This window comes from Triplophysa rosa, linkage group LG19 (genome assembly GCF_024868665.1).
Source record: "Triplophysa rosa linkage group LG19, Trosa_1v2, whole genome shotgun sequence".
In the NCBI taxonomy this organism is placed as follows: Eukaryota; Metazoa; Chordata; class Actinopteri; order Cypriniformes; family Nemacheilidae; genus Triplophysa; species Triplophysa rosa.
This window is the reverse complement of record NC_079908.1, coordinates 6616750-6642817: the sequence shown is the minus strand read 5'-3', so window position 1 is coordinate 6642817 and position 26068 is coordinate 6616750. Positions and strand designations below refer to the sequence as shown.

The window sequence follows — 26068 nt, the reverse complement described above, 5'->3', positions numbered from 1 at the left end:
TGAAAATGAAATGTCAAATCACCAATTGTATTTTCTTTTTCAATTTGACAGGGACAACGCATTGTCAGTGTAAAAATGAAAATAAAATAATTTCATTTTATTTTTCATTTTGGCACATATTGTGCACGCAGTTGTGTATAATGAAATTGCTAATCTGGTTTTCATTTTCATCGTTTAATTTATTTATTTAAATTTGGCAGGATTTGCCTCCCATACTTAACTGTCTTTTGTTTACTCTTAATAACTAAATTGCAGCTTTAAGAATGCCTTTCTGCATATCTTTCTCTTTAACATTTCGCACATTTTTCTCTTCACACCCAAAGCGAAAACCTAAAACCGTGTGAATTGACAGCTGCGCCATGGGTGGAGCTAGTAATAAAGCTTTTTTCCCCCACAGACTGAGGGCATTTACTTTCACCTTCATTTCATTTCTCATATCCTAATCCATAACAAACACCCTCTGAGACTAGATATCATCTAATATAATATAAATGAATTTGGTAATATGTGGCAGGCGATGACACCCGCAAAGCCAGCACCAGCGAAATGTCATGGTCAATGCGTCTCGGCACGGATTATGTACACCTGTAATAATCATAATCTTCTTTTAAGATCGTGTTTATCTCCGCCGTGAATGTGTTTGATATGTTTTGGTCAGCTTTCAGTGATGAAAACACTACACCGGTTCCGTTCTGTCTGTCACCCTGTTGGATCGTTTCTTGAGTATCTTTGCAATGCCTGAAAATAACATGGCGACCCTCGCTGGTCCAATGCTTTACTTGTGTTAGATAAATAAGGCTTGACAGGCAGAGCCTTGTTAGAATTCCTTGGTTGACAAAAGTCCACCTTACATCACCCCCAGTTTTCACAGTAGCCATGACAGTTGATGGGATAGTGGAACAGAATCAGCCGAGGTATGGGCTCTGCTCCAGGAATTTGGCTCAGTGTTTCTGAGGGCCTGTTTCAAGCGGACATCAAAGCAACACAGACAAGAGCTATTATCTGTGTGGCCAAAGAGAGAGAGAGAGAGAGAGAGAGAGAGAGAGAAATAATAACTGTATACTTTTAAAAATTCTCATTCAGTGTGTTTATTCAGACGTCAAAAATGCTCATGCATCTTATAACAGACTTGTGTGTATTATTATTTTTATTATTATAAAACTAGGCTATTTCATTTTTTGTAAGCAATGTAACTCTTTCCAGCATACAATTAGTTGCTATGTGGTTTTCAAAGTTTTTTTTATATTGTTAAACAGTTTCTAGGGTATTCTGGTTGGTTACTTTAGGTGGTTTCTTACTGGAATAATTCAAAAGACCTTAAAGTCTCTATAATAATCTGGGGCCGGATCCATGAAACTGTCCTTAAGATAAAATATAAGAATTTGTATTGTAAGAACATTCTTACACACTTATTCCTATAGTTCATTTTAAGATGTCCTTAAAGGGATAGTTCACCCAAAAATGAAAGTTCTGTCATCATTTACTCATCCTCAGGTTGTTTCAGTCTTGTGTACATTTCTTTGCTAACATTCTACCAAATGTCTTTCAGCAGAACAATGTTAGGGACATCATCCACTACCTTATTAGAAAAAAGTATGTATTTTTTGTTCTGTTGAACACAAAATGAGATATTTTAAAGAATGTAGGAAAACAAACAGTTCTGGGGCACCACTGACTACCATTTAATTTGTCCTACTATGGTAGTCAATGATGTTCCAGAACTGAAAATACACGTATAACACGACTTACCTTTTGAGATTTAAGACTGTGAGGCTTTCCTAACTTTAAGATGATATTTACAGCATTTGGTATCGTAAGTTTTTCCATAAGACAGTTCTTATTTTTTTCTCAAGATTGATCCCAAGAAGTCTTTTGTGAATACAAATTCTTCCTAACATTTCCCCTAAATTAGAATTTAGGCAAAAATATGGCAGTTAAGAAGAATTTTCTTAAGAATGTTTTGTGAATCCGGCTCCTGATTCCCAGTCTATGGGATGTCTTCACACACGCCAGGCAAAATCGTGAATCCAATTACTTAGAAAAGGAATAGCACATCTCGCCCCAAAACAGCCGCATGATTTAAAGTAATTTTCACGTCTGTTGTGAAAACAGTGAGATGAAGTCAATTTTTTCAAACTGTAGCAATAGTGTTGCTAGCCCGGGCAATCTCTCCTAATACTTCAGTGCCCTTTGGAATTTTTAAGGTTTACAAATCCATTATCAAACACACATTTTAATGCCATGCTTCTTATAAATAGCACATGAAATCATTCAATTATTTTATGGCATGCCTTCCCTGATGGCAACGATACCAAAACCAAAATGTATCTCTCAGTTTAAATAAGAGAAAGTGTAACTTGTAACAGAAGAATCCCAAGACTGCAGCGCTCCGCATGTGTCACTCACAATTTTCTCAAACCATTTCATTTTTGGCCTGCAGTATTGTTTCGTCCGTGTCCGCCTCAGTGGTGGGAGTCGTGCCTCTCCTATTAATTGTCAGATAGGGCTGGAGGCTCCGTGCAGGCAGCTTCTGGTTCATTGAATTATAGACACCAGCCTTCATTCTTATGCCTGGAGGTGCTCGGTTGTAATGTCAGGATGAGGGCCAGCGGTTCTGTTCTGCCAGTATCAAACCGAACATGACACAGTTCCATTGATTCCACTTTGTGTATACTTGGGAGGTGCTGAACATTATGAAACGACAGTGAAAATAATATTATCAGCTGTCAACTTTCTTACGTCTTTCAGTCCTTTATTGCATAAATTCTTCTCTCTGTCTCCCTTTCGTTTTCTTTATCAGGAAATTGCAGAACATTGTGTGCCATCACGTTTTTTTCTTCCAGATTCATTTTTTGTTTTACATGTTGAAAGACATATGTATGTTTTCAGTATTTATCAATTTACAATTCGATGTTCAGTATGGATGATGGGATTCAGTGGGGACTGTTTTATTTTAAAGCATCAAATATTACACACGAGGAGAACATCATGAGGAACTTGAAGTAGACCTACACATCATTGCACTGACTTTCCAGTCCATAGTCATGATTATGTGCCGAGCGCAGGGTATGAAAATGAAACGCTGCTGGCAACATATTGAGTCATACCTGGCTTATATTGCACCCTGTCATTGATGTCATGTGCCTCCTACACTGAACGTGTGTGCACAAGGTGACCCTGCACTCCATGCTAGACTTCATACATGACCGGCTTGTCTTACATTTCTACACCCTCTGGTTTTAAACACAAGCTTAAAGTTAAACAAAGGAACCAGCTGAGTTACAGGAGCTAATGGCACAATAATGGTTTTACAATTCAATTGAAAACTTAAACATGTTTTTGCAATAGTTTGTCACAATAAGTTGAAAAAAATTAAATGGAAAAAGTATTGAAAATAATAACTAAGTATTATTATTATTATAGCAATAAATAAGTAGTACAACAATAACAATGAATAAACTATTAAATATGATAATAATATTAATATTATATTAATACTACTACTTCTTCTACTACTACTACTACTACTAATAATAATAATAATAATTTAAAATAATATAAACAATTTTCTAGGGCAAAATACTAATCTAATATTGCTGAAGTACATGTACAACCTAAAAAAGTAAAAAGTTTAAGAATGAACCCTAAACACACCGTGGTAGAAATACAATACTAATTTTGCAAACTGTGATGTTTGCAATACTATAAACTATAGTTTAAAATTAAAACAAACTTTTTAATTAATACACCATTTTCTTTGACACTTTTTTTACTGTGAATTGTCTTACTGTAAAATTTCCAATATTTGTGTACTGTTTTTCTTATTCCTACTGCATAATAAACGTTTTACTGTATTTTTACTGCTTTATCCTTACACTGATTTATTGTCTTTATAAAAGACAATAAACAATCATTTTTAATAACAATTTCTAAATAAAATTTGATAATAATTTAAAATTATATCTTTTTACATTTGTTTGTGTTTTATGTGCGTTTTATAGTGTCCTTGTGTATATATATAAAGAAAATAACAACTTTGTTGTACCGAGTACAGATGACAGTAAAAATCTTCAATCGTCTGACAGTAGTTACAGTAAGGATGTCTTGTAATCGGTAAAACAGCTGTAATTTATTATAACCTCCTTTAAATAGCTTCATGGTCCAGTCAGGAAGCCGTCTGTACACTCCAGTGTGATGATAACTCTCAACAGCTGAGTCCAGCTTCACACTGCTGTTATGCTCTGTAAATTAGCATGAGGAGGTGGAGACCACCAGATACGGTTTAGGAAGGAAAGGCTAAAAATAAACAGTCAGTCTGTAAACTCAGTCAAGGTCCCCAAGACCAGGGATTTAAAACTGAAAACCTCAAACGGTAGGGATCTAAACTTGTCTTCAAAGCATTTTTCTTCCATTTGTGCGCTTTGTAGACTTGAGTGGGCAGGGTTTGAAAGTGAAATGGTTATTTATGGATTTGTCCAGTTATACTGTGATCTTCAGTGGAGGTTCAACTGGGCTTTGGTAGCTGTCAATGTGTGTGAGCTTTGAAATGGAATAAGGAAAGTGTGAATCTTCGCTAAGGAAAGCCATTGATGTTTCTATTGGGTTATTTGATGTATTTCTAGAAACTTTATCTACATGCTGGGTTGTTTCAATTCGGTTGGGTAAAATATTGACAAGTCCAACTGTAGGTTTAAACGAACCTGGAAAATGTCCATCTTTCCATTAGAGTGTATTGTCGGCGTTAAGTTTTTCTCCTGTTTACTTATTTATAAGTAACTAACTTATATTGGGCTGCACGATAATTTATCGCAATACCACTAAATCCTATTGAAATCAAGCTGGCTGCGATATGCAATGTGTCGATATTTTTTAATGCGTAGCTTGTCCGTGAAGCACGGCTCTGGGATCAGCAGGAAATGCTGCTCGATCTAAAAGCAGTGCGAGTTTGAGTCGCTTATAATGTGCTTTGAAAAAGCAACACCCGTCAAACATTATTATTATAAATATACTTTATTATCATAAAAATACCTGATGTGGCTTGAGTAACAGTGATAAAAACATGTCCATAGGCATTTCCTAGATTCTAGAACGTGTTATGGTCTTCTTCTGCAGTGCGTATTTGGAGTTTCCGCACGAGAGCGCCCTCTGGCTTTCAGGATGCAGCAGCATTTTCCCTTACTTCACTCAAAAGCTGTGCATAAATCACGTGATATTTATCATCGGTTTATCATGACAGCCCTTTTGTAAATGATATCATACTGAAATGAATTTATATGGTCTACAAATCAATCAAAACATTGCATTTGTACATTATTTACCCTCCAATGCACTAAGTCTCTGTTGACTTTGTACATTTGCTCTTGTTCTATATGATCACAACATTCCTAAATCCAAACCCTCCTACATTAGCTTTCTGTAATACCCTCTAACAAATAAAACGAAAGAGGAGCGCTTTACACAAAGCACTTCATTATCAACCCACAGTGCTGTGGACATCTGAGACCGTCTAAGTTCATCTGGAACGTTCACACACAAACCAGAACTCTTTCCTGAAACTGTTAGTGAATGAAGTGTCTCCCAGAGGCTGACAGAAACTATAAGCATTTGTAGCACCGTTAATGGAGAATGCAGCGGCATAAATCTGGCAAAGAAGATAAGCACGCTTTCATTTCTTTACCCCTTCTCTGCAGACTGCTGATTCTGCACGCGTATATTGAGTAAACACGGACTCGCTGGCTAGTCGATTACTTTTCGGAACTAGTGTATGTAAAAACAGTCAATTGTGCAAGCTCTAACATAAAGACAAATGCCAATTTAATTCATAAAAATAAATCTATTTATAATCATTCAATAATGAAAACCAATTAAAACCAATTGTAATATTTTTGGTTTATATGATTTATGTTATATTTATATGTAAATATATAATATTTTTATATATCATTTATATAGTAAAATACATTTATATCATCTGTAATATCTATTATTATTTATTTACATTTATGCATTTGGCAGACGCTTTCATCCTAAGCGACTTACATTGCATTATACTATACATTTGTTTCTAAGTATTTATTTATCATATTAATTTTATAATAACTTTTTCAATAAATAAAAATGTAATTTATTTTATTTAACAGTAATTTTCCTCTATTTGTTAGTCACACTCACTGTTATTTTTGATTATAGCAACACAACAATTAATTTCAAGTCAAGCTAGCATTTTACAGTCCTATCGGAAATCAATTCCTGTAATGTGATCGTGTACCTGTTTATATATAAACTCATCGTACAGAACCAGACGCCATCTGCAGTATTGCAGTCCTTCTCAGCCGGCTGCCCGGGAGCATAATCCGTCCCATTCCCTGGATCTGTATAGATCAGACGGATGTCTACCAAAGCCCCCGACTGCACCACCTCACCCTGTCTGTTTCTCTCTCTCTCTCTCTCTCTCTGTCTCTCTGTGACTGATGAGTACCGGCCCGGCATTAAATCTCTCACTTTCTCCAAATGAGATCCCGATAAACATAGCATGCTTCTTCCTGAAGAATTATGTGCTAAGTGACGAGGAATGCCAAGGTCAAACGTGCGGCATCAAAAGGTCAAGACGAGAAAGTGCCTGCTATTGCTGATCAAATGAGTGTGTGTGCGCGCGTTGGAGAGACGTAGACCATAAACACACAGAGATAAAACACATCATTAGAAGGGCTCTAATGCTGTAAATACGGTGGCCACATAGGCAATTCAGGCAATTCTGACACGTTATTTGCTGTTTCAGAGAAGTTGGTTAGGTGGTAATGGCCTGTGTAAAGAGGTATGTGTTTATGAGTGTCTGCACGTACAGGGAGTATGGATGTGTCGGTTGACATCCTGCCCGGAGGTTCGTCTCCTCAATTTCATTAGAATTTTACTCTGGGGTGCTTCATGTTGCAAATTTAAGTAATTAAAAAAACACTGTCAACTGAAAATGCTGTGGAATGAATATCGTACGCACAGCAAAAAAGCACTTACATTTCCCTAGAGTTTTTCAGTAATTCAGTGTTTTTATAAATGTCACTTTTTTAAGCTTTGTTGTGTGTATGACTTACAGTATATACTGAAATATATGGATTGATGCCAATATATTACATGTAATTATCTTGTCTTTGGTTTGCTGTATATCAATGGCCAAGATGTAACACATACAGTACAACATATCTCCTGTTTTTGTTCTCTGGGAATAGCAGTATTGATTTGATTAGAGTCACATTGCTGTTATTTGTTAAACCTGAAGTGTGAAATAGTTTTTTGTTGAAGTGCTCTTTCCTATCCCAGCTTAATAGGCAGAGTCAACGTTAAGCCATTCTGTTTAAACTTTGTGACATAGTTTCTTTAAAGGGGTAGTTCACAAATGAAAATTTCCAAAAATGAAAATTCTGTCATCATTTACTCACCCTCCAAACCTGTATAAATTTCTTTGTTCTGCTAAACACAAACGAAGATATTTGGAAGAATGTCAGTAACCAAACAGATCTCATCCCCCATTTACTGCAATAGTAGGGAAAATAAATACTATGGCAGTCAATGCGGGGTGAGATCTGTTTGGTTACTGACATTTTTCCAAATATCCAAATAAGACATTTTTACAGGTTTGGAACAATCTGATGAAGTAAATTATGACACAATTTTCATTTGTGGAGATTTTCATTTGTGAACTATCCCTTAAAAGAAACTAACATTTTGGGTGAACTATCCCTTTAAAGGTGGGGTAACCGATTTCCGAATTATGCTTTAGACCAGTGGTTCCCAAACTTTTTACAATGGCGTACCCCCCAGGGATTTAACATAATTCTGCGTACCCCCTTTCTTACAGTCACAATTGTGGTCTCAAACATGTTTTTATTTGCATTATAAATACATGTAATTTTCTTTTATCAAACAATAAATGATATATGCCTCATATATAAATAAATGTCTCACCGTTTAATGAGATGGATGTGCTTGAAATGACTTGCATAACTCTGTGATGTTTGGTTGTATCGGAGAAAGTCTGAGTCTCAAATCATTCTCTATGCAGAGTCTGTGTCGATATTTGTTCTTTATGTGGGCAAGTGCTGAAAACCCACTCTCGCAAAGATACGTTGTGGAGAAGGGCAGTAATGTTTTCAAAGCGTGATCGGCTAAGGCAGGATACTCTGCATGCAAGCTATCCAGAAGTCTGTCAGTAATTTTTGTGCGAAGTCAATTCTCAAAGCGCCACTCGTAGAGATTTCAATGAGACTCTCTCGCTCAGAAACAGGAAGGTGCGACCGTGCTGTTTGCAGAGAATGGATTGCGAATCCTGGTGTTTGAATAGTCTGTCTCGGGAAAGTACTTGCGCAACGGCGAAGACAGCTCAGAAAGGTGTTTCATTATGTCACGCTTAACGCTGTTAGTAAGGCTGAGTTCGTTTGCTAGCAAAAAATCATGCAATGATGAAAAGGCTTCGGTGTTGTTCTCGTTAATGCAATTAGTCCAGAGAGCAAACTTTCTGATCATGGCCTCAGTTCAGATCATGGCAACTCCCTGCAATCCGATGTTCAGCTCATTCAGATGGGAAAAAACATCACCCAGATAGGCCAATATTGTAAGCCACTCTTCGTCATGTAAGCGGTTACTCAATTCAAAGGGATGGTCGATAAAAAAAGCTTTAAGTTCATCCCTCAATTCAAACAATCGTGTGAGAACCTTTCCCCTGGACAGCCATCGTACATCAGTGTGTAGTAACAATGTGACGTGGTCGCTGCCCATTTCATTGCACAATGCAGAAAACACATGAGAATTCAAAGGCCTTGCTTTAATAAAGTTTACAATTTTTACAGCATCTTGCAAAACTTCCTTAAGACGTTCAGGCATTCCTTTGGTGGCCAGCGCTTCTCTGTGGATGCTGCAATGTACCCAAACCGCGCAGGGCGCAACTGCTTGCACACGTGTTACCAGTCCACTCAGCCTGCCTGTCATGGCTTTCGCTCCATCAGTACAAATGCCCACACAATTTGTCCACTAAAGTCCATGTGATGTTACAAAGCCATCTAAAACTTTGAAAATCTCCTCTCCAGTTGCTCTGCCTTCCAACGGTTTGCAAGAAAGTATATCTTCCATAACTGAACCATCATAAATATACCGGACATATGCCAGCAGCTGAGCCAAACCAGCTACATCCGTTGATTCATCGATTTGTAAAGCGTAGAATTCGCTGGATTTTATGCGAAGCAATAGCTGTTTTAAAACGTCTTCTGCCATATCAGCGATGCGACGTGAAACTGTGTTGTCTGATGACGGCATCTTCTGTATTGTTTTTTTGGCTTGTTCCCCAAGCATAATACCCGCAATATCAGCTGCAGCAAGAATAATTCAGTTCTCCACAATAGTACGGGATTTGCCCGTTTTAGCCACTCTGTAACTCACCATGTAGGATGCTTCCAGTCCTTTCTTATTAAGGTTTTCTGACGCTGTTCTAAGGGCCTTACTACTCCCGAGTTGTCTTAACTGTCTTTCGAAAAACTCTCGCGGTTTATTTTTCAAAGTCGCATGCTTTGTTTCTAAATGCCTGCGCAAAAACGCTGGTTTCATGCAGTTATGAGAGAGTACTTTTGCACATATAACGCACTGTGGTTTGGGATTTTCGTCACTGCCAATGTAAGTAAATCCATATGAAATGTATTTCTCATCATATTTACGCCTTTTTGATCGTCTTTCTGTGAACTGCTGAACCTGAGTTGACGCTGTAGTCTCCGATGCATCGCTATCTGTGTCGGTGTCAACCGGAGCGGGTGGTTGATTTACACCTGCAGCCGAAGTGCTGTTGGAGGGACCCGGGGTGTGGTCAGAGGACTGTGGATCATCCGAGCTGCTGGGAGTCGATTTACTTTCTGTGGCTGCGGGCCTAAATCTTTGCAACCACTTATCCATTTTAATTTAACAAGCAGTTGTTGCTTCGTTCCAAGCCGCGTGCAGTCGAATTACATGCGGTACGTAAAGACGTGCGCTTACGCATATTTTTTGATTGGATGTCATGAATTTGACCTTTTATGGCACTACGTGACTAACATTTTGCTGTGTGTACACTAGAGGGAGCACGTCTTTATATTTAGCTTGTGAGAAAAACATGACTGGTTGATTTTCAGGTACGTTATAATTAAGTAAACAGTAGATTTCAGGATTTTGTTCACGTATCCCCTCTGTCACCTGGCGTACCCCCGGGGGTACGCGTACCCCAGTTTGGGAACCACTGCTTTAGACAAATGAGTCGGGCCGAGTACCAAAACAACCTTGTAGCCAATCAGCAGTAAGGTGTACAGTGTACAGCACGGACATTAACCGAGCCGAGCGCTGACGAAAGCGAAAGATGGGGGTAGGGGTGTGTTTGTTTTGGTGATTTGAACATCAACAACGGCTAAGAGAAATCGGACACCCCGCCTTTAAGTCTTAAATTAAATATGTGATGAAAATCTTTGTAAAAGGCGACCATACACTTTCCAGCTACATATAAAAAGAGTTCATTTGCAAAAACAGAATTAGGGATGCTCATATTGACCGTTTAACCGTTAACCGATAGTAAAAATTTTGACTGATTAAATCAGTTAAACGATTTAAAAGGTATGTTTATTTTTTTAAGTTAAATAATATTAATTATATTTTTTAAATAATAATAATAATTTAATAATGCGTTTTTAAATAACTATTAAATTATACATGTTTTTTAGTTTTCTGTATGGTGAAAGAAAAATATGCTATACATGCGTTAACTCACGGAGTGTGCACACATGTGCGGCCAGGCGTAAATCCCCTCCGAAACATTTCGAGAGAGATTAAAAGCCGATCACGTAAACAATTTAGTGAAACTGGTCAAGTGTAATTCATCTGATTGTTGAGGCCACATTTGCCAGGGCTTTACTCCTCCTAACAGAGTGCACTTGCATCCTTACTTAAGCTCAAGTTCATTGTTTTAAATGTAAACGTGCGACATTCGTGCTCACAACGCGCTGTGACATTCTGTGACAGATGTCTTCCCGGCGTGTCTACACAGCAGTGAAATGAAGCTCAGCAAAGCAAAGCTAATAGCATAGCTAGGTTTCCCTGCTTTCTTTTAGACTTAACTTAAAAATACGAATGTGAAATATGAATAAGTAATAAGTAATGTTTGTATTTTGCGCGGGTATAGCAGATCGGATTTATATCTGTTTAGCTAAGACACATTTATGTGGCAAAGTGCCCTCTTTGGATATTAATCCTGGCTGGTGGAAAGCAAATGAAACGCGCTTCCCGAGGCGTTATCTCTGCATTACCGGGACATCCGTGCCATCTGAAAGGGTGTTTTCTGCCGCGGGTCTAACTGTCAACAGGCTCCAGACTGTCCCCACCCCACATCACGTAAACATGTTACTTTATTAAATAAAAACTCCAAGCTTTGGATTGAGGTAGGCCTGCAATTTTTATTTGATGAAAAAAACTTTCTGACGGAAATAAACTTTGCCAGTTCTTCTGTGTTTTCGTTTTCGTTTTGTTTGTCAAGTTATTTTCTTGCCTGTTTATTTTATGCTTTTTCTCCATTGTCCAAAATGCTGCAGGTTCGTGAAAGTGTGATAATATGTGAATGCAGGTGCTGTTGTTGATCTTTTCGTCATGCTGCTGTTTGCATGTTAAAATAAATCTGCGAAAAAAAAGTTTGTATTTTTAACGTGTCACAGACCCACGTCAACTGTAGCTGTGCCTCATTTCGAAGTCTGCGTCATCCAGATCAGATGTCGCATGCGAAGGCGTATGTGGCAGACAAATGCGACCTCCGGAGGACGCAGCCTTCGAAATGAGACGCAGCATGTATTTTTATTTACTTCCAATTTAATATTAAAATCTTATTAGTTAACGGTTAATGTTCGGATAACAAGCGTCGGTTCTTGGTTAGGGAAATGAATCGAAATGAGCATCCCTAAACAGAATGTTCAAAAATCATGTTTTATTATTGTGCATTCCAAGTAATATCAAACAAAATGCAGTTGGGTTGTTCTGATTAAGTAATAATAACTTGACTATCATAGTAGTAAAAAATACAATGGTAGTCAAAAGTGCCCCAGAACTGTTTGCTGTCCTACATTCTTCTAAATGTCTTCTTTTGTCTTCAACAGAACAACAAATTGATAGTCATTTTTCTATTTACTATGGTAGTCAATGGGGTCCAAGATCTGTTTGGTTATAAGCATTCTTCCAAATATCTTTCTCTGTGTTCATCAGAACAAAGAAATTTATACAGATTTTGAACAACTCGAAGATTTTTTGATAAAGTATCCCTTTAAACTGATGACTAATGATGACTATGAACTGCTCTTTGTGCTAGAATCAGTGCAGGCTGAGTAGACTGTCTGTGTAAAAATCATTACACAAGCCCTCCAGCAATACAGATAGAGGCAGTGTCAACCAGTCCAGACCCTTCTGTAGGAAGACCAAGCGTCTCAGACAGGCCTTTGATTTTCTTTCCCGGATAACATTCTTTGAATTGTGCCCACAGTAATGTTTTCTCTGTCTTTCTTCTAAGCTTCTGCTTTTATTTATAATCTTTAAAGGACACTGCCTAACACCTACTAGATTCGTGCCGTTGCCACCGCTTGTAATGTGAACAACTAAAGTTATATATAGAGCAGCTACTTCACCATTCTTCTTCCTGCAGAGTAAATAACATGGTTGAGATTCAGAGCATTCCCAATTCAGATCTCTTTTGTTTACTGTAATAAAATAAAAAAATCACTGTTTATGCTTTTGCATACAACATGCACTTTTATCACAAAAAGCTTAATTGGAAGCATTGATTAAGCATTGATTCCTTTCTGCAACCTGTAGACCGATATATATTACATTTTTTACGTAAGACAAATTCATACAAACTCACCTCGTAACATTACGTTTTCGCGTGAGACCTGGGTGTTGCATTCAGTTGATGAGGGTGAAGAAAACACTACAGAAAAGTTTACTAAACAAATATTCTTTCATTCGTCTCATCTGGAAAAGTTGTGTATATTATGCTTTTGCTGGTAAAAGTTGGAAGACAAAGACTAATTCTGTTTTTAATTGCTTCTGACCAACTCTGAGCTGTGCCACCATAACATTTAACACCTCTGAAACTCTGACGACACTTCACACCACTGGCAAACATTCAGTCCAATGCACTGAAAGTGTATGAAAATACAAACAGAGAGGCTGGGATACGTTTTAATAGGGCAACAAAAAGATGCAAAGATCCAATGTCTTTAAAGGGACAGTTCTCCCCAAAATTTAAATTTTTATTTACCCTCATGTTGTTAAAAACTGTTTGAACTATTCTGTGGTTTGCAAACGAAGATATTTTGAGAAATGTTATTTCCTATTTTGCTTCTACTTTCACCCGAGATTATGTTATGTTATGGCCACTTCTAAAGATTGCTATTCAGTTGAACCGAATTCCAAAAACTTTTTTTAAAGGATCAATAGCACAATTCTGAAGTTCACTGAAGTTATTTCATGGCTCAAATACATTCAGAAGTGCCGCTAACTGCTGCTGTCAATCATTATAATCTCTGTCATGTGCAGTTTTTGTTTCTAGTTTGTTTCTACAAAATATCTTCTTTTGTGCTCAACAGAACAAAGAAATGTATAAATAAAATGTTTCTACTATGGGGGTCAATGGTGGCCAAGAAGCGTTTGGTTACAAGCATTTAGGGCTGTAGTCAAGTCCACCATTGTCGAGTCCAAGACAAGTCCAAGACCAGGACTAGTCGAGACCGAGTCAAGTCCGAGTCCAAAGAGGTTCGAGTCCAAGTCAAGTCTTAGTCCATAGAGGTTCGAGTCCAAGTCAAGACCGAGTCCAATTGAGACAGTCAAGACAGAGACAGAAAAAAATCATGACTACAAGACCACATACTTAACTATTGATAATTTATGTGATGCAAGAGACAGCATATCTTCTATTCTAAGATAATCATTTTCATTATTGTTTGTAATGATCAAAAAGCAGATAAAATAAGGTCATTTTATTTTTACTATATAGGTATAGCACTAAAGTCACAAAGCCGAAGTGTAATTGTTTATTACTTTTTTAAGGAACTTTTTTTATCAGCCCTCCTAACAGCAAGGTTGTGCAGCAATGAACACTTGTGTGCGTGTGCGCGCCTGCCCGTGCACGTGTGTGTTCGATAGAGGAGCCGCTAGAAAGAGCAGAGGCTCCACGGCTCGTTTATAAGCACGTCGGTGCCCATCCTTAAATAACATGTTCATCACAATGACAATAAAAATACGATCTTATCTTTAAGCCCTACTTTCCAAACTTTCTAAAATACTCAAATGCAATGCTAACTCTGAAACATGGCATTAACTTACCTCTCTTTGTGATGCCTTTGCAGGTGTCTTACGAAATTGGATGTTGTCCCACATGTTTCGGGGAAAGTTTTGTTGCAAAAAGTTTCCTTTTAAGCGCACTGTCGATACATTTATTATGGTTTGTAAAACCAATCTGTATTATGCCGCTGCTTGCTGACATCGTGCCTGATGAATGATCGATGCTGGTTCGCGCCGCGGACAAATCATTCATTCGAACCGGTTCTTTCTTTTTAGTGAACCGGTGGAACCAGTTCAGCTGAATCTTTCCCGTTTAGCGTCTCCCGTAAACACTTAATATTATTCACAAATTAATTCAGTTCTTCACTTTCTGGCGTGCATGACAGTCCCGCGGACTTGAACCAATATACCTGAGTTATTTAGTTACAACAACAGCACACACTGAACTGAACTGCTGTGTGAAAAGAGAACTTATGAGCACGCGCGGCTCTCGTTCTAGAGTCGAGAGTCGGCAACAGTTTTCGGATCATTAGTTTTCAGATCACAAGAATATTGGTCTATCAATGTTTTGTTTTGAAGGAGAAAATAAAACATATATCGCTGGACTCGGACGAGACCGACTAGAACATTTGCGAGACCAATGACCAAGTCCGAGACAAGTCCGAGTTCAAATACCAACGAGTCCAAGACAAGTCCGAGACCATAAAAAAACGTCTCGAGTCCGGACTCGAGTCTGAGACCGGACTCGAGTACTACAGCACTACAAGCATTCTTCCAAATAGCTTTCTCTGTGTTCATCAGAACACAGAAATTTAAACAGATTTGGAACAACTTGAGGGTGAGTAAATGAAGACAGAGCAAACAGGTCTGTTGAGGATGCAGTTAACATGGGGCTGCATTTTGTCCTGAAACATCTGGATAGACCAGGGACCTATGTGAGGATCCTGTTTGTGGACTTCAGCTCTGCTTTCAACACCATCATCCCATCACTGCTCCAGACAAAGTTAACCCAGCTATCTGTTCCTGGCTCTATCTGTCAGTGGATCACCAGCTTTCTGACAGACAGGCAGCAGTTAGTGAGAATGGGGAAACTCACATCCAGCACCCGCACAATCAGCACTGGCGCCCCCCAGGGGTGCGTTCTCTCCCCACTGCTCTTCCCTGTACACAAATGATTGCACTGCCCAGGACCCTTCTGTCAGACTTCTGAAGTTCGCAGACGACACCACACTCATTGGCCTCATCCAGGATGGTGATGAGTCTGCGTACAGACAGCAGGCTGAGCAGCTGGCTGTCTGGTGCAGTCATAACAACTTGGAGCTGAACACACTTAAAACAGTGGAGACGATTGTGGACTTCAGGAGAACCCCCCCTGCACTCCCCCCCTCTCACCATCATGAACAGCACTGTGGCAGCAGTGGAGTCATTCAGGTTCCTGGGCACCACCATCTCTCAGAACCTGAAGTGGGACAATCGCATTGGCTCCATTGCTAAAAAAGCCCAGCAAACTCTATTAAAACAGTTTTACTCAGCTGTCATAGAGTCTGTCCTCTGCACATCCATCACTGTCTGGTTTGGCTCAGCCACAAAGTCAGACATCAGAAGACTACAGAGGACGGTTCGGACTGCTGAGAAGATCATTGGTGCTCCCCTGCCCACCCTCCAAGAACTGTATACATCCAGAGTGAGGAAAAGGGCTCAGAAAATCACCCTGGACCTCTCACATCCAAGCCATCAGCTCTTCACGATGCTGCCGTCTGGTCGGCACTACAGAGCACTGAGCATCAAAACAACCAGACACAAAAACAGCTTCTTCCCTCAGGCCATCTACACTGTAAAAAAAAATCCAGTAAAAAAACAGATAAAGTACTGGCAGAAAATTACCAGTACATTTTCCTTTATTTTACGGACATTTCCATTAATGCTAAAATGCAAATGAATGCAGTGCAAAATGTAAAATACAGGTAAAACAACTGTAAAAATGAACACGGAAAATTCCTTCATATTAATACAGTATATTGTGCCCTATTTTTACGGCTTTTTTTTAGTGTGTACCTCTTGAACAGTTAAATGTTTTTATACACCGTGCAATTAATAACTGTGCAATAATAATTAAGTGCAATATTAATTATATCCTCCAGATAATACACTATCTATTTTTATACAACTTTTTCTGTAAATTATATTTCATTCATTATGCTGTATATAGCACATACCTTGTACTACAATAGTCTATTCTTATTTTTACTTGTACATATTTACATACATACATAGCTCTACACTCTCTATATCTTTATCTTATGTTTATTGTATTGTATTTCTTAATTTTTATACCCATAGGCCCTTATTTAAATCATCTGTGTACTGTATTCAATTGTGTTATGGTCTCTGTGTACTGTTGTTGCTGTTTCTGTGTACTGGATGCTCCTGTCACCAAAACAAATTCCTTGTATGTGCAAACATACTTGGCAATAAATCTCTTTCTGAATTCTGAATTTTCATTTTTGGGTGAACTATCCCTTTAAAGAGACATTTTTGCATAATTTTTATGCTGCTGTAGATGCATTATAGGCCCTTTAAACATGACACCCTCCATTAGGATTGCACTTTGTCTGTGAATTTATTGTTTATTAATAAAGTTAAAACATGAAGATCCCTAGTGCTTCAGGTCAAACCCACTGTGAGTCTCTTAATTTTACAACCATTGAAAACTGACCTCATAATATTTTAATTCATTTTAACTACCCAATGAATTTCTGCTTATTGAAGGAGGTAAAGTCTATATTTGGATCTCGCTTTTTTAATATCCAGTCAAAATAGATGTGCTGTTTTCCTTGGCACTCAACAGCCCGAGTCTGAAAGTTTTTACTTGAGCCCTATAGATTTATTTATATTAATTTTGATAACGATGATATGGTTTTAAACACATGTTCAGTATTTCAATATACATCACCTCCGGGTCTGAGCCCTCGCTCTGCTCCATGGCTACTGGTGTTATGGAGCGGCACTCCGTCGTGCCCCAGTATAAATCTCTAGTTTAAGTTAACATTGATCATTTTTGTCCGTATTTTCATTTACAAAACGGATCTGCAACTTACTAATGGTTGTATAAGCGACGCAGCCGGACATCATGCGCATGCGCGCAGAAATCCATGTCTGCGCGGGTCTGTTTCCTATCTGCAGCAACCAGCCGCGCACTACCTATTCATTGATTAACGATTAAGAGCCACACGTTTTTAACTCAAACAGAATAAAAATAGTTAAATGTGGCCCATCCTACGTCGGGAGTAAACTTGGAACCTGATCGAGCACGCGAATACATAAGGTACGCGTCCGATGCACGTTGTAGACGTGACTCGCAGCGCTTCTCGTCCGGTGGCCACTGCCGCTTTGAAGTCTCCATTCATGAGGGGTTTGTGAAGAAAGTTTTAAATGCCGATTAATTTATACAATATTTTGTGTTCATGGTGTGTGCGACAGACTGGCAAATGTCGTACAGTTTTTTATAGCTAAGAAACTGAAGCATACTGTACGGCCTATGAAAGACACTGAAACTAATTGAAATGGTTCTTGTCAACTTGCAGGAGGGAATAGCAAATCTTGTATAAAGTTTTGACAAAAAAAAAAAAACTGGATATACAGTCATAAAATTCAGTGGAAGTTAATAATGGAAGATTATTAATTTAGATGAATATGTCAAAAGCAGGCTTTCAAGAAAAAAAGTGTCAAGTAATGGGAGGCCGGTGCCCCTGTATAGAGCTTTGAAGATATGTTATGGAATTATGCTTATTTTCTCTTTTTTATTCGTAACATGATTCTAATATTGGATACTTATGACTTATTACTTACACAAGGTAAGGGCACAGGCCTATACAAAGAGATTTTATTCTTATCAAATGTAGATTTGCAAACTGCTGGCATCTCGAACGATTTTGATCAGCATTTTCTTCACTGTAAAAAGCGAACAGTTGAATCAACATTAGAAAATTATTGCAATTGGTAACACCTAAAAACCTAAAAAGTTTTTTCAACTTATTATTTTGCTTTTGACCAACTTAATATCGCAAGGTCGGTTAAACTCACATTATTACATTCATTCAATCCTAATATTTACATTAGCCCAGTGTTTCTCAAACTTTTTTCTGCCATTCCCCACTTTGGAGGTAGGGAAGGGTACCGAGCCCCACCTTTCCCCAACAAAATGGTAATACACTTTACATTGCATTTATGCATTTGGTAGATGCTTTTATCCAAAGCGACACATTGCATTATATTATAGAGCCCACGGGACAGAATACCACGCACAGCCCGCAAAACAGTCGCTTTCGACTTTCATGTACAATTTAACATGTTATTAATTATTATAAAGCTAATGTAACATTAACATTGACCTTGCTTTGTTCTTAAATTGACTGTGTTTTATATTGTGCCTTGTTTTCAATTCATAGAATTTAAATACGAAGCATTAATATTGAGCTTTCAGCAGTTTACTTACGTTTGTGTTTTATATGTATATTTGCCCTTTACAATATTATATATTGCATATGTTATATCTATATCTATATATCTATATATATTTTATATCTGTGTGTATTTTAACTCACAGATATAACAAAATACATGATAATTATTCACAAAATCATTTTAATCAGTTGGTTTTAACGGATAAACTTTATCGCAATTCAACTTTCTAATCACCTTTCATAAACGAATAATTACAAAACACAAATAAGTCCTTAACGAATTAATTACTAAAATTAAATTACATGTTTATCCAAACGAAAATTGAAGAGACGTGTAAAAGTGGTGTAGTTTCATAGAAAAGGAAAGAACAAATGAGGAGAAAGTGAAATGTACACGAGAGCTTAAAAGCGCCGTACATTTTTTTGATTTCAGAAGCCGTTTTACTCTGATACACGTCAAGATACGGAAAAGAAGTCCATGGCAACTTCCGTTTCATGGTGACTTTAAATTAGTTTCAAATTAAACAATGTTAAGCAGAACATACCTTTATTTTGAGCTTGCTTTTCTTTCTCTGCTTTTCTCTTTTTTAGCTCCTGAAAAGTACCACTTTGATGCCATAGTTTGCCTAAGCCTTCCAGCGCAACCTTATTAAAAAAAATCGTTATTTATTTCTTAACCCTCTGGGACTCTTCCTTTAGGGGTCACACGCCTTAAAAATGTAACTTCTTTTTTTCAGGACAATTGGTGTTTTTGTTCAATAATGTTTTTTCTTTTTTGTTTCGCATTTTTAGAGAAATTGATGGTAATAATTAATATGTATGCAATTATTACCAATTTTTACCCACTGAAAACAATAAACAATTTTTTTTAAATATATTTTTTATAGTCTGTTATATTTGACCTGTGGTTCTCTCTCCTTTATCTTAAATGTGTGCTCTCACTGTGCCTGCCTGTGTGTGTGTCTATGTCTATGTGTGTTAGTACGTGTGCATATTGTGTGTGTGGATTGTTTTGTATGTGGGTATGTCTGTCTTCTGTGTTTTCACAGGTACAACTTTAATTGTTTTGCTTAGTCAATGTCTCATGTACAGCTGCTTTGTAACAACGAAAATTGTAAAAAGCGCTATATAAAGTTGAGGTTTTTGTGTTCATGACTCATTTTGCATCAACTGTAGCAGATACAGCTTTCAATGGAAAATCAATTAGTAAGGGTTAGTGCTACAGAAGTGTTGTGCATTAGTTTTAAACAGAATCATGTGACCTTAACCAGTTTTGTTTTATGGGTCAATTCTTTGAACTTGAGATTTGTACATCATCTGAAAGCTGAATAAATAAGCTTTCAATTCATGTAAGGTTTGTTAGGATAATATTTGGCTGAGATATAACCATTTAAAACTCTGGAATATGAGGATGCAAAAAATCTAAATATTGAGAAAATTACTTTTGAAGTTGTACATCAGAGGCACTGTAGCAGGCCTTTGCTAAGAAACAGGTTTGTTTTATCCCTCCATGAGCTTTCCGCTGTAATGACGTTGGGAAAAAGTTGTCATATCACTATCCACTTAAGATATTCTCTTAACACAGTCCAATTGCAGTTAAGAGTTAATGCTAATATAAATAAGGCATTGTTGTTAATATTGCGCATTTAGTATTCAATGCAAGCAGCCTTGCAAAACATTACAATTTGAAATTGAACGCAGTGGTTGTCAGTTGCGTTGCGAAAACCCACTACAAACTAAAGGCCAACTCAAAACAAAGTTGATAAACTAAAAATCTAATAGCATGTGCATACTAAAGGCAACAGTGTGTACAGTGGCAAGAATTCATCTTCAAGGTCACTCAAGAAAGACTCTAGCTTCCATTACAACACCACTTTCCACCTATGCATTGCATCACATTAACTTCTAGAGAAGCCATGTCATTAAGAGTTCTTCACAAGCGACATGAGTCTTTGCAGCTCCACAACCAAAATAGGCTTTCTTCATTTTAACTTTCCAAGGGTCAATGATGTTGACTTGAATAAAACACTTCAACCAAATCTAATTTAAGGAAGAATTTGGAATTTGTGTGAAGTTAAGCTCACAAACAAAGTTAAGTGCTTCCACACTATTGTTCACCAATTTAATATCAGGGTATAGGGATATGTTATTTTTGGGTAGGTACAGGCTTTTTATACCTACCATGCATTACCTAGCAAAAATCAGTAAAAGTCCTGTAACAAGTACTCATCCAAATTATCGCTTGATGCAAACGGCCTTTGAGTGACAAATCAGAACCATAAAATGGCAAACATGTAAATGAGATATGCAAGACTTCTTGAAGGACAACCACTTATAGATCACTTAAAAGTTTTATTCATCACTTGACCTCATAGCCATTTCAAATTACAGTCGACCAAAGCCAAATTCCTTCACATTGAGGGGCCCAACAGATGCTTGCTCCCACCGTAGATCTATGGAGAACAGATAAGTAGTGAGAAACTTCCTAGACCATAATCTGTAATTAGTAGTTAGTCCGTGTTTTAACCCATACCTCCAAGAACCTGATCGCTTGCACTGCTGCTGCAGGTTGAGTCACAGCAGCCACACACCTGATCAGATTCATCCACAGACACCCACCTGCCAAATAAAGACACATGCTCAATGATATACATCATCCTACTGACCCAGTGAAGGCTAATTGGGGGCAACATACCCATTAGGGGAGAACGAGCAAGCCTTCTGCTCAGAATTTGTTGGAGTGGCTACAGGAACTGCCTTCAAAATGCATGTGATGTAGACCTGCAAAGAAAACAGGGTTCAGGTTTCCAAAAAGTGCACTAGAATGTACTCAACTAAGGCAAATGCATACCAGCCCACTGTTCACTTGCTGGAACCTGAAAGCCTCCAGCTGAAACTGCAGCTTATCAATTTGAGTTCGAGGCAGGTAGCGAGAGCTCGAGCCAGTGAACTTGGCATCAACCAGGCACCTGGTGAAGAAACAAGTTAAACACCCTACCATACTTCTAGGATAGGCAGGGTAAATGGTCATGTCTTACCCATTATTCTCAATGAATGAGTATCTGGGAGCAGAGTTCACGTCAGGGGACACAGTGGCTACGCAACTGTCCACAAACACACGGAGAGGTACATGGTTGTACGTCTTCACAGAGGCCTCAATATTCACAATGTCACCCAGGAAATACTGGTTTGAAGGTCTCTCAAACTGCCACTCATCTGTTTCAAGGAAAAAATAGATAAGGTCTACAAGATTAAGTTAAAACTACATTAAAAACTGTATAATACAAACCAGTCATAAGCTTGAGCGAAAAGACCAACCGCTCTTCTGCAACCTTAGTAGCTGCATATGGTACCCAAGTGGGCAACAGGACATTGCTGCTCACATTATGCATTCTGTAGATTATAGAAAAGTTGGTCACCGCAAACCGCAAAATCTTTTACTACACGCATGAGTATACAGCCATCTTCAACTCAGAACCTTACCTTGGATAGCGACACTCAATACTGACCACAGCGCCACTACTCCTGACAATAGGAACACCATTTGAAAGCTCTTGGGGAGTATAGACCAGGGAGAAGGTATAAACAAGCTCCTCTTCGGTCACCTAAAGAAACAAGAATGTTACTCAATTATTCAGAACGAAAAAACTTTTGGTAAGAGGATCAGTCTTCTCACCGTTAACATGCTGCCACATCCATGCAGTTCTGATTCAAAGAGGAGCACTCGAGCATTATTGTCCTGCCCTATTGGTCCACAGCCTCCCAGTGCAAAACCAGAAGCCATTAGTAGTTTTCCAGTCCCAAAGAAGTCCTCCATCACTTCCACATACACAGAATTCTCACCGCACTGAGCCCCTACACTATTAGGAGACAAAGGGAACCGCAGCTCAAAAGGAATCTCTGGCTGTACAGGTTCTTCTGGTAGTCTTGGAAAGGTCCACATCAGTTTTTCCATCGGACCCTGCAAAAGCTGTTTAGACTGAACACCAACAGGATCTTGACCAGGCTTTCCACCAACCACACCAGGAGTCTGCATTGAAAACTGAGAAGGAAATCTCTGTGGCACCAGCATGGGGTTGTTGGTTTGGGGAAACTGAGGCATTCTGGTTTCACTCTGCTGAGGAACTTGCATTTGTGACCAAGGCCTAAATGTACTAGGTTTCGGAGTTTGAGCTGATCTTCCTCGCCATTGTGCATCAGACAAGCCAAGCACAAGCACCAAACCAAATCCAACTTGCCACAGCCCCATCATTGCTAAACTTGAGTTTCTATGAAGCCCAGTACAAAAATTTATACATGTGGAAATCAGGATGGCTCCGCCCCCTAGTGATCAGCGTAATGCTACTCTAGACTTGTTCATTTACGTAACCAGCATGCAACAGGTGGATGTTGTTGGACATTTATTACCAACACGTTTAAAAATGGTGCAGTTTTATGGCTAAGGAAAGAAAAGAACAGATGAAGAGAAAGTGGAAAGTAAACGAGAGTGTGGTCGGATAACGGCCATTTTAAAACATGCACGGCACATAAAAAACACAATTTTCTCCGGTTGTTTTTAATACTACAATAGAATGCATATTAGAGCAACATATCTACGTGAGAGACATCAACCAATGGGAATAATACAGACAAATGAATAATAAGATGCAGTTTACTGTCAAGCATTTTTCTGTTACAAAAAGAACATTACATTGGCATAATCATTCTTCAAAAACTTATCCATTGCTAAATTGTATACCCACTACCGCCTACTGCCTCTCCACATTATAGTTTTTGTGCCCCTTCAATTAACATTCAGAGAAGGCTATGGTTCCATGTGACATTTTCTTCACAGTCTTATGTTGTTTTATGTAAGGCTTACATTTAAATGTGTTGTTGTTTTGTTTAGAGTGTATGGTCAATAAATAAAAGAATTAATAAAAATGACCCAATTTCTTCCCGTTTGTCACGCCCCACCTGTCATGTCTCTATTCCCCACCAATGGGGCCCGCCCCACACTTTGAGAAACGCTGCATTAGCATAACATAATTTAAACGTATTCAATGTTTATTTTATTACAAACATTAAATTCATACTTAATTATTGCTAAAAATACATATTTTTTCATACATTTATATTTTTTTTTCCTGAAAACAAATTCTATCAAGAGACTCGAGCTGCTTTTGACAATATCATTTATTGAGAACATACACAATGACAGCGTTCTCTGCCTTGCAAAAATGTAACAAGAGTTTTCTCTGCCAATTTGTTTATAAAACAAACTGAACATTTCATTAACACTGACTGATCCATTCCATTTTTTTATACTGCGCCAAACCTTATATGCCCAAAACAGAGCTTTTAAAATATTCATAAAAATATATTACAAAAACATCATGACATACTCTATATAACAGCACAGTAGTCACTGGGCTACATGGAATCAATCCATAGATATAACCATAAACATTAAATGAGGAGTGCTTTAGAACAGCTTAGTGGTTACGCCCTAAACTGAGTCATGTAAATTCTTAAACAATACATCTCAAACAATACAGGTACAGTTATTTCATTGACTGACACTTTAAAACCATTTTAAACACACCAAACGTCTTTTCACAGAGTAATTTACACTGCGCTGAATCCTTAATACCCAAAACTGAGCCTCCAAAATATTACTAACAAATATTACAGAAACACCATGGTAGTGGTTATGCCCTAAAATGAGCCACATGGAAACTATCTATATATTCTAGAATAGAACCACAATAAACATGACAAGTGCTTCAGAACAGCTTAGTGGTGATGCCCTAAACCCTCAAACAATAGTGCAGCAGTCTTCTCATGGGTTGCTCCTCCTCTTGAATGGATCACTCCTTATAGATTACCCATGTATGCATCGAGCTGGGCAAGAAACATGTCTTCCAGTGGAATAGCTGTAAGCCTATGGAACGCCGCATTGATCTGAAATTAAAAAAGAAATATAAACCAACAACAACAGTCAAAGAAAATTGTATTATACAAACCAAAATGATGTATTTGTCAAGTAACACCAAAAACTAACTTTAACCTGTTTTTAATACCTCAAAATGTCTGAAAAGTGCAGGCCACCTCGCCTTGAAGTCCTTAACACTGGGCTCCTGGTTCACTACCTCTTGCCACCTGTATGCAAATGTGGTAGGCCAAATGTTTTGGCCTCTTCACTTTTTTGCAGGGAAAATTCATATTATCTATTATCAAATATTAGTTTTTTTGTAGAAATTACTTACCATGTACGGCAAAATGTCCTCAGTAGGCTACTCAATAAACAATCAATAGCTCCAAGTCCTAAGGGGAGGAATGTTGAAGTATTTTTAAGCAGTCGAAATATGTTTGCTAAAGGTCAAATATGTTTTTTAAATCAGGATCTCTTCTAAACAATTAAGATTTTTTTCTAAGGATGAAGCAAAACACCTCAATCTGGTTATCAATCCTGGTCCTCGAGACCCCCGCTCTGCATATTTTCTAAGTTTCTCCTACCTGCTTCAGTGTTTTGCTCAATTTAAATCAGGTGTCTTAAACGAGAGATCATTAGTGATGGGAATTTTGATTCATTTGAGTGATTCGTTCTTTTTCAGTTCGTTCACCAAAATGATTCGTTCAGATTCGTTCAGTGACCATTTCTATAATACGCCAGCAGATGGTGAAAAAGAGGTGTGTTATGTCAACGAACGTATTAATGGACGTTTAAACTGATTACAGGTTTTATTAAAATGTGTGTCTCTGATTTACTCATTAAATAAATCTATATCTATCTAAAGTCTAAATAAGTGGTTCAGATGACCAACGCACAAGGTTTTTCGGCATAATTTAAAAGTTAATTGTTTGGTCATTTACACATTCATAAATCTGGGATTATGTTAAACGTGAAGTTTATGTATTTTAAATAAACAAGCGTGCAAAGTAGCCTACCTGTAACTGCGCTTGCATCCGCTTTCTGCTGATTGCTGAACGAGACTCACATGCTAAATGACCGACCTACAGTGTACTGTACACTCTCGTTCATTTCGTTCATGAAGGACATGTACCAGTTCGTTCAATTCGTTCACGAACGAGATCTCTCTCTCTCTCGTTCAGACTCAACAGCGACTTGGTCAGTGTGGGCGTATCCGTTCAGTGGAAGATCTAACCAATGACATGTCCCTTCACAGCCGGAACTGGAATGCTATTTGCTGACGTGACGCGAACGAGAGCTAACAAATACTTTTTTGTTTTAAAGTTTTTAGAGAAGTGCATGACATGAATTAAACGTAATGAAGTCACTT

The 26068-nt window shown here is 38.0% G+C and overlaps 2 protein-coding genes across 2 annotated transcripts in view; one reads left to right on the top strand and one right to left on the bottom strand.

Annotated features, from left to right (window-relative positions):
• The first annotated feature begins 4289 nt into the window (after positions 1-4289).
• sgcd (sarcoglycan, delta (dystrophin-associated glycoprotein)) overlaps positions 4290-26068 on the top strand; it is a 196014-nt gene continuing 174235 nt past the window's right edge. Inside the window, exon 1 of the mRNA XM_057360575.1 lies at positions 4290-4372. The gene's annotated coding sequence lies outside the window, so the exon portion shown is untranslated. The remainder of the gene's footprint in view (positions 4373-26068) is intronic.
• Positions 21128-23034, bottom strand: LOC130570318 (zona pellucida sperm-binding protein 3-like). Its single transcript, XM_057360571.1, has 8 exons — positions 22462-23034; positions 22269-22390; positions 22075-22178; positions 21824-22001; positions 21637-21754; positions 21481-21566; positions 21319-21404; positions 21128-21238 (listed from the first exon to the last, which is right to left on the bottom strand). Exons 1-8 carry the CDS (start codon positions 23032-23034, stop codon positions 21171-21173), a joined length of 1335 nt encoding a protein of 444 aa, XP_057216554.1. The 3' UTR covers positions 21128-21170.